This window comes from Lontra canadensis, unplaced genomic scaffold, assembly GCF_010015895.1.
Source record: "Lontra canadensis isolate GAN:19392208 unplaced genomic scaffold, GSC_riverotter_1.0 scaffold7, whole genome shotgun sequence".
NCBI classification, from domain to species: domain Eukaryota; kingdom Metazoa; phylum Chordata; class Mammalia; order Carnivora; family Mustelidae; genus Lontra; species Lontra canadensis.
The window spans coordinates 13,598,666-13,607,739 of record NW_022631001.1 but is presented as its reverse complement, the minus strand read 5'-3'; the positions used below and the strand labels follow the sequence as shown (position 1 = coordinate 13,607,739).

Genomic DNA, 9,074 nt, shown 5'->3' with positions numbered 1-9,074 from the left:
ACTAAGATCTACCAAAGAGGGGATGAGGGCCTGGCTTTTATTTCTTGTCATGGTTCTCCTTTTCCTGCTTACTATGGGACTTATGAACCATCTAACAAACCTACAAGGTTCGCCAGTATTACTTGACACCTGTCAAGCGCACAGATACAGTTAACAGAAACAAGTATTTTGGTGAAGTCTAACAGTTTTGTTTGCCTTTCCCTAAAATTTTATTGTATCTGGTATGTCCCCAAATCCTGTCCGTTGTTTAAGCCTCACATTCTTATACTAAGTTGGAGCTAACCACTGGTTTTTAGGCCATGACATTGTTCAGCGCCGTGACCATGTTTTTAACAGTTAAAACGAGCACTTTGGGCCGCAACTCATTGGAGTCTAAAATGCTAACTGCAGGATATTCCTATATTAAATGATACTCAATATTGGCACAACGGGGTGAGAATAATCATTGATTGAAATAAATATTCACCATATTAAATACCCATCACGAATTTAGAACGCGTCCAGACGCTATGATTCGGCCGCGCTTTGACATCCATCCCAGGCTACGGAAACCCGGTGGAAGACTACCTGGTTCAGCAAACAAGATTTCGAGGAGGAGGGGCACGGGGAGGCGGGTCTGGACGACCCAGCGCGAGAATACGCCCCGGCGCATGCGCACGTCTTAACTGGCAACTTCCATTTCCTAGATGGGGGAGGCAAGTGAGAGGCACTCTCCAGTTTTCGAACGCCTAGTCACAACGAAACACTAGATCTTCAGCAGTTCCAATGACTGATGTGAGAGTTTTGTTCTCCGAGTTCAAGATTAAGGACACTTGGCATACGTCGCTAAAGCAAGAGGTGACTTCTCGTATCTTCCCCCATCCCCTGGGACATCGGTGGTCTAGTCCATTCCACAGACTTTCGAGTCCTTGCAGCGGGTCGGGGATCGAAGGATTGGGCCGATTGCGGCTGAAACGTCTTTGGAAGGAGGAAGGGGGTGAGGGGGCATCCCTTTGAGTTCCGCCTCTTCTTTATCGAGACGGCAATAGGGAAAGGGGACGTGCGAAATACTGCTCTTGATAGCTAACGGATCTCACCTCTCCGTGCAAACTGCCGGGAGGGCGGCGGGAAAAGGGCAAGACGGGAGCAGGGAAAGGGAAAGAGCCAGGAAGCTGCGCGGGAGGGCGCGCACGCGCGCCCCTTTTTCAGCAGTGTGGCGGGGTCGCACGCACGCCCGCCTCGGCGGCTGGGCGCGGTTTGCGACAGTGGGGGGAGCGGTGGAGGTGGCGGCGGCAGCGGCAACTTTGCGGCAGGCTCCGGCCGGGCTTGCTTGACGGCGGTGTGGCGGAGGCCCCGCCCTAGGCGGCAGGAACCTGGAGGGAGGCGGAGGAATATGTCCGAGAGGGAAGTGTCGACAGCGCCGGCGGGAACAGACATGCCTGCGGCCAAGAAGCAGAAGCTGAGTAGCGACGAGAACAGCAATCCGGACCTCTCTGGAGACGAGAATGTGAGTGCAGCCCAGAGCAGTGCGGACGGGACTCTGGAATGAAAGTTTTAAATTCTTTTTAAAACTCGGCGTGGGGGCGGGCGGGCTGCTGTGGGGGGGAGGGAGAGGTGTCACCCTCAGGAAAACGCGGGCGTGGAGGAGAAAATCGAACTTGTCTCTATGGGGATTTTGAGCAGGGGCCGAGAGCAAGTAGAAACTTGGCGAAGGAGAGTGGTTTTAGAGAGAGCGTGGTAGGCGGAGGATTTGAAGGGGTCCGCTGTGAGATCCTTTTGCGTGGTTGGGCCTTTGGGAGATTTTGGGGAGAGTGCGATCTGAGATTCCAGTAGTTTAAAAGGCAAGTTAGAAGTTTTTCTGAGAAAATTGGAAGGAGCCAGCGTGAGTTAGCGACTCTTAAGAAATTTAGGGTTTGTGTCACTTTTCGACCCTTACAGACTCTTCAGGATGGAAAGAGCAGCTAGATCTTCGGCTTAGGGGGTTTGGGTGACTCTTCTAAAGGTGGGATTTTATGTCTGCTCCTGTCCTGCGGGTGGAGTTGGGGTATGCCTGACAGACGGCTTTTCTTCCGGAGGAGCTGAATTGAAGAGGGTCGTCTTATGAGTCCGAGGGGGAAACCACCTTTGATGTAATAAGAGTCGGTTACTATTTTTAAAGTTTTTACTAAAATGAAGGGGATGACTTGGAAGATTTAAGCAACAGTGGTAAAGACGATGTCTTTAGGTGTGGGCTCATGGCTTTGCAAATGTAAGGCTTTTGGAATCAGATATTTTTTTAAAAATACTCTGAAATAGATCTCGGTAATCATCTAGTGTTTAGGTAAGTTGCCAGTAATAAATGAAGTGACGATAATTTTCAGTTTTAAGTTTATATCAAATAAGGTCAGCGAAGTGTCTTGGCAATTCACTCAAAAGTTATCCAAATGTGAACCTCCTGTGATATCTGAATATATTTTTAAAATCTTTATAAAGTGTTGTTGGAGGGTGATGTCAGTTTTTCATTTTCTCAGTTGGGCTAGTTTTAGGAATAAATGCTATCTTACACACCCAGTTACTAAATTCTACATCATTACTTCACTAACAAGCATATATAGAGAGTGGTGTCATAATCAAAATTTTCACTGAAGAGATGGGAAAGAATTTTTGTAGACAGAAGAAAGATATTCGGGGACTTGTCAGTTTTTGATATTTGGACTTGAAGTTTCTGGAAAGTTTACATGTTGAAATGTTACTTTAAACCTTTTTCCGGGGGTTCTGGGTGGCTCAGTGGGTTAAGCCTCTGCCCTAGGCTCGGCATGATCTCAGGGTCCTGGGAGCTAGTGCTGCAGGGCTCCTTGCTCAGCAGGGAACCTGCTTCCCTCTCCCTCTGCCTGCCTCCCTGCCTACTTGTGATCTCTCTCTTTCTGTCAAATAAATTTTAAAAATCTAAAAAAATAAAAATAAGTTTTTCTGGTTTGTGCTTCCCAATCTATACTTTCTAACGTTTTTGATCCTCTTCATTTCAGTTCTTGGAGCCTGTTTTATTTCTGCTTCTTAGAAATATTTTATGGGCGCTTGGGTGGCACAGTCCTTAAACATCTGCCTTTGGCTGGGGTTATGATCCCAGGGTCCTGGGAGCTAGTGCTGCAGGGCTCCCTGCTCAGCAGGGAGTCTGCTTCTCCTTCTCCCCCTGCCTGCTACCCCCTTGCTCGTGGGCGCACTCCCTGTCAAATAAAGAAATAAAATACAGTCTTAAAAAACATAAAATCAAAATAGAAGTTTTTCTTTGCAGATTAGGTTAGCGGCTAGGAGTACAGATTGGATCCACATGTTAGGTTAAAATTCCCACTACTCCTTACTGGTTGCCTGACCTTGAGCAAGGTACTTGTACTTGATCTAGTTTCCTTAATTTCTTAGAAATGGGGATAATAATGGTATTTACCTCAAATAGTATTTGTGAGGACTAAATGAAATAATACAGGTAAAGGGCTTAAAAGAGTCTCTGCCCCAGAAATACTATACAAGAGTTATTTATGCGATCTGAAGAGAAATTACTGTGAAGACTTCCGCTTCTGGCCCCAGCACATACTAAATAAATAATCAAGCAGAAATGTAATGAAAATGTCAATCATCTATTTAGACTGAGGAAGATTTCAGGGGACCAAATAAATAGAAAGCCTTTTTGGTAGACACTTAAGGAGGATATATTCTTTGCATTCTGAAGCTACTGAGAAACAATAGATGAAGCCTTTATTTTGGTTCCCTCATTTATATAGAGACTTTAAGCCTTTTTAGTGCCTTGACCACCTCAATGAATCTTGGGTAGCCTTCTCAGAACAACATTTTTAAATTTATAAAATACAATGTATAAAGTTACAAACAAAATAATAAAATTATGAAATATGTTATAAAAATTTCTCAAAACAAATTTAAGATTTGTTTTAATAGAGTGCTTTAATAATAAAATGGTCATGTGCTAATTTGTACATCCAGCATGGGGCTCAAACTCAAAGGCTGGCGATAAAAAGTTCTATGTTTCTCAGACCCAGCCAGCCAGTGCTTCTGTATTAGCACATTAAGTAAGTAGATCTAGGAGAGGGTCTGGTAGTAATGATGGACATAAGGCAGTTTTCTGAGATCTACAACTAATAGAATATATGAAAATACTTGATTTCCATGATGAGAAAGTGACAGCTACAGTAGTAGTCTCATGTATATTAACTTTATTTAATAGAAGGAAGTGCTAAATTTCAGTTAAAGATGGTGAAAATTAAGTGGGTTTGTGTGGCCATTTAAATTCACAGGCCCTCAGAATTCCACCCAAAGACCCCAGATCCAGGACTTAGGTTAGAAGGAAGCAGTAAGGAAAGATAGTAGAGAACTCTAGGAAAATGAGTTCAGAGAAAGCTAAACAGGCAGTGTGGTCTTACTCTTGAGGGAACTGAATAGTGATGAGAAGGCCAAAAGCAAGTGAGGAAAGAACGTGGTGTTTGAGTTGGGAATTAAGGTAGTCTGAGCAGTTACTACTATGTAGATAAATCAAAGAATTGAAAGAACATATTTTAAGTTTTTTGTATGTGTATATGCCATTTTATTGAATTTTTAAAAGGTCTCATGACTTGCAGAGTATGTAGCTTCTATAGGAGTATTAATGGCTCCCAGTAGAGGGCTGAATCTGAAGACTTAGACTTTGCTTAAGTAACCTATGGCAAGATTAAGGGACAAATTACTCTCCCTGTTTGCTTGTTTGGCCAATGAAGATGGTAGTGCCATTTCATCATTCTGTACCTTGAGAAGGGGCATGGTGGAAGTCAGCCTGTACACAGATACTCAGCAAAGGTTTGATTTTAATTTAAAGATAAAGTTAAAGCGTTGTGACTGCATTGCATTTCCATTTGATTCTTTCGTGATTTTCCTTTGGAGGAGATGGGTAAGTGGTCAGAGTTAAAAAACAAAACCGTGTTTTTTGTGTTTTCTTGGTTAGCAATTGAATTTTGTGCCAGAAAGTAAAGAAGCTGGTGAGTAAATGTCAGTTTTATCATTTTACTTCTCTAGTGTTAAAGGACAGTTTTCAGAGAAAGGTAAGTAAAACATGTTAAATTTTTATTTTACACTCATATGAGGGAACGGGCACGTGTGAGTCAAACAATATACATTTATACATTAAAGGAGTGTAGAGGTGAAATTGCAGATGGAGACCAAAGTTTTTTCCATTGTGGAAGGGAAGACATTTTAAGCCTCTACCTTTGGAGACAGAATTTACTCAAATGTCAGTTACTCACAGTATAACAAGAGTTATAAATTTGTTCAAAGGCAATGAAGAAGGCTGGAATCTGTAATGTGGAAAGGTGTGCATAAGATAGTGCATAGTTTTTCACTGAAAGACGGTTAATTTTCTACACTGGGTGTTAACTATGTGAAACTGTGAAGAGGGCAAGAAAGAGATATAAACCACGATTTCAGCCTAGGAACTGAACTTTTAGAATTTTACATTTTCAAATGTCTGATTATATTTACGTTAAATTACAGTTCAGATATTGAGCACCTGCTATGTATTATTTATCAGGTTTTTTCATCCTAATTGATAATATTGGAGAATAACAATTACAGTTTTTTAAAAGGTAGGAACCATTTGAAATTTTGAAAATCACCCCAAGAACAGTTGTGTAATACCACACTGTTTTTAGGGAATTTGTATGAATTTTTTTATATGCTTTTTGACACTCCAGTTAATTTTTTACCTTCTGTAAACATAAAACTAGGAAGCAGTCATTTAGAAATAGCCCCTAAGGCTGTGTTTCCTAGACTTGTTCTAATAGATATTAACAGGCATTCCATGAAAAAAACCTTCCTCTGGAATGAATTTAGGAACTATTGCCTTAAGGCGATAGGTTTAAATAAATCTCTTTATTCCAGAGAACACATTGGAATATGTAATCAAAGGAGGTAGTTAAATCTTAGATTAGAGGGCCAAGAATGTATCTTGTGGACTGGAGATAGGGTATAAATTAAGTGAATTTTCATGGTTTCCTGCAGTTGTTTCTACATTTGAAAGGATTTTACTTTAATTATGGAGAGTTTCTGGAATTCTGTATAAGTATCATTATTACATAAGAGCTGTGAGGCAAATGTCACTTGTAAATAGCACAGAATATGTAGAATTTTTTAAAAATTCTAAATGGTTTGTATTCTAATTAAGCGGAGTTTGAACAATAACAGGATTTTCAGAAACTACATCTAAAATAAGAATCACCAGCATTCCGTCATCCTAAGAGGCCCATTAACTGCTGTACTCCAAGCTGAGCAGCTGTCAAATGAATTACGAAGACATGTAGTTCAGTCAGATTTAGGAGTCACAGCTTTGGTTTGAATCCCAGCAGCTCTAAGTAGCAAGAGACCACTTAACGCTCTCTAAACAACACTTCCTTATCTAACAGTACCTTCTGTGAAGAGCTGTAAAGATGAAATAAGCCAGTGTGCTAAGGTGGCTGGCATAGACCAGTGCTTTATTATTAAAGGTAATATTATTCTTGCCAATATTCTGATTAGCTTTTTCGACTGTATTGATGCTGAAATAACACAAGTCCATAAACCCTAATGTTTAGCTGGTTTGCTTTTTATCCTGTTTGGAGACAGGAATATATTTTTCCATTTCTTGCAGAATTTATTAATCACTACTTTAAGGTCAGTCAGCAGCTGCCCAGCACAAAGTCATTTTCTGCTACATACAGTGTTTTGTTTCATGGAATTTTTCCTGATTTATTGCTTACAGGACGATGCTGTCAGTATAGAAAGTGGCACAAACACTGAACGCCCTGATACACCTACAAATACACCAAATGCTCCTGGAAGGAAAAGTTGGGGGAAGGGAAAATGGAAGTCCAAGAAATGCAAATATTCTTTCAAGTGTGTAAATAGTCTCAAGGTATGTGCAGAAAGATCCTGTGGGCTGAATGCCAGGCTTCAGAATTATTTCTCAGTGGTAAACATTTTATGCTCAGATATTTTGTCACATTGAAAATACTTTAAAATTAGAGTACTTTGAAAGTTGTTTTGTTTTGTAGCATAGACTAATTTCAGTGGGTAATGCTTAGTATTACAGACTAGGTTTTCTTTATTATCTGCATTCAGAAAAAAAGATTTGGGCTATGTTATTCTTCCTATTTTGATAAAACTTTAGAAACAAAGCCACTTCCTGATACCTCTTCATAATAAGAACTGAATGTGACCCATTAACTTTCAGTCAGCATAAATTGAAACAGATGTCCTTGTGCAGTTTTTAAATATTTAATCTTTATCATTTGTGTTACTTGAAATTGTTTTCAAAGGAAAAGGTATACATTAACATTTTCTTACTATTCAGTATTTGGGGAAGGCAAGGTTTTGGAGTTATTTAAATTACTACTTCCTCAATAGCATTTTTATTTTAAGAAGGATTAGTGATATTTATTCAAAATGTTTTCCTTTACATATTATGTATTTTCTGTTTTTTTAATTTGGGAGTATTTTTCTTAAACTGAGCAAAAGTATGCATTGCATTATTTTATACATATGTAAGTTAGAATCTTTTATAAGTATCTGAATATACTTTTAGGTAAAGTATTCAGAAAGCCTTAGAAGCTCTGGCTGTATGGAAATTATTTTCCTGTCTGTGTAGCAAAATACATTGCTCAGTGTGCCAAATTAAATTCTCTTAAAAGGAGGGAAATTAATCTTAGTATATTTAAAAATAAAAAAAAGCGAAGTGTCCATTATAGTTTTGTGTTAATATTTAGTTATTTTCACCTGTTTTTTAGGTAATATACTTGGGAGGTGTTGGTTTTAACTGTTTAAGTAATTTGATTAAGTATTTCAGAAGCCTAAAGCTGTGGCTTTTCAAAGGATAAAAAATCAAAGTTTTACATTTTAAAAGTGAATGTGAAAGTTAATGTTCAGTGCCAGGAGATTGCCAGTAAAATTCTAAGGCTGAAAAATAACTTTGAATAAAGTGAATACTGTTGACCCTGAACAACTTGAAGGTGCCACCACCCCCACTCCTGTGCAGCTGAAAATCCAAGTTTAACTTTTGATTCCCCCGGAACCTAACTACTAATAACCTCCTGTTGATCAGAAGTCAGTAACATACCTTACCAATAACATAAAGTCGGTTAACACATGTTTTGTGTGTTGTATATATTATATACTGCATTCTTATACTAAAGTAAGGTAGAGCAAAGAAAATACATTTGCAGGACGCCTGGGTGGCTCAGTGGGTTAAGCCTCTGCCTTCCGCTCAGGTCATGATCCTAGGGTCCTGGGATCTAGCCCCTCATCAGGCTTTCTGCTCAGTGGGGAGCCTGCTTCCTCCCCGCCCCGCCCCCCCGTCTCTGCCTGCTTGTGATCTCTGTCTGTCAAATAAATAAATAAAATCTTTTAAAATATATATATATAATATATACGTATATATGTGTGTATATGTATATGTACACATATATACGTATATATTATATATATATATAAAGAAAATACGTCTGAAGGGGCAGTAAATACATTTGCAGGGGCACCTGGGTGGCTCAGTCAGGTAAGCATCTGCCCTCAGCTCAGGTTGTGATCCCAGGGTCTGCTTAGCAGGGAACCTGGTTCTCCCTCTCCCTCTGCCTATCCCTCTGCCTACTTACACTCACTCTCTGTCAAATAAATAAATAAAATCTTTAAAAAGAAAAGAAAGGTATCAAAAAAATCCATGCTTAATTGGACCTGTGCAGTTCCAACCTGTTGTTCAAGGGTCACCTGTACTTGTTTTTTATGCACCTCATTATAGCATCCTGGTAACTGACCTTACAGTCCTTTGCCTTCCTTGGTCTCCAGTGCTCAGGTACTCTTGTTCATTATAAAATCTCTTGGGATTTTTTTTTTTTTAAGGACCTAAATTCAAGATTATTTGAAATTGTTTCTGTAGGAGTAATAGAAAGCGGAGATTTGCATGGAGTGTAATATGGTTCACTTTACAAAGGAAAAATTAAACCTAATAAAGTTTAGTGAATGTTAGAGAAGTTTTACTAACTCTTGGTGTATTTGTTCTTTTCATATTTGAGAAACATAAATTATGTACTTATGTCCCAAGAGATTAAATGCAG

The 9,074-nt window shown here is 39.5% G+C and overlaps 1 protein-coding gene across 2 annotated transcripts in view; it reads left to right on the top strand.

The window, feature by feature from the left end:
- Positions 1-685: 685 nt before the first annotated feature.
- The window catches only part of EED (embryonic ectoderm development), a 29,956-nt gene continuing 21,567 nt past the window's right edge, over positions 686-9,074 (top strand). Inside the window, exons 1-2 of one of the 2 annotated variants that reach the window (XM_032852887.1) lie at positions 686-1,486; positions 6,731-6,883. In XM_032852887.1, coding sequence (XP_032708778.1) covers positions 1,373-1,486; positions 6,731-6,883 — 267 coding nt within the window. In that variant the 5' untranslated portion in view covers positions 686-1,372. The remainder of the gene's footprint in view (positions 1,487-6,730; positions 6,884-9,074) is intronic. The other variant, XM_032852888.1, reaches the window with a different exon arrangement.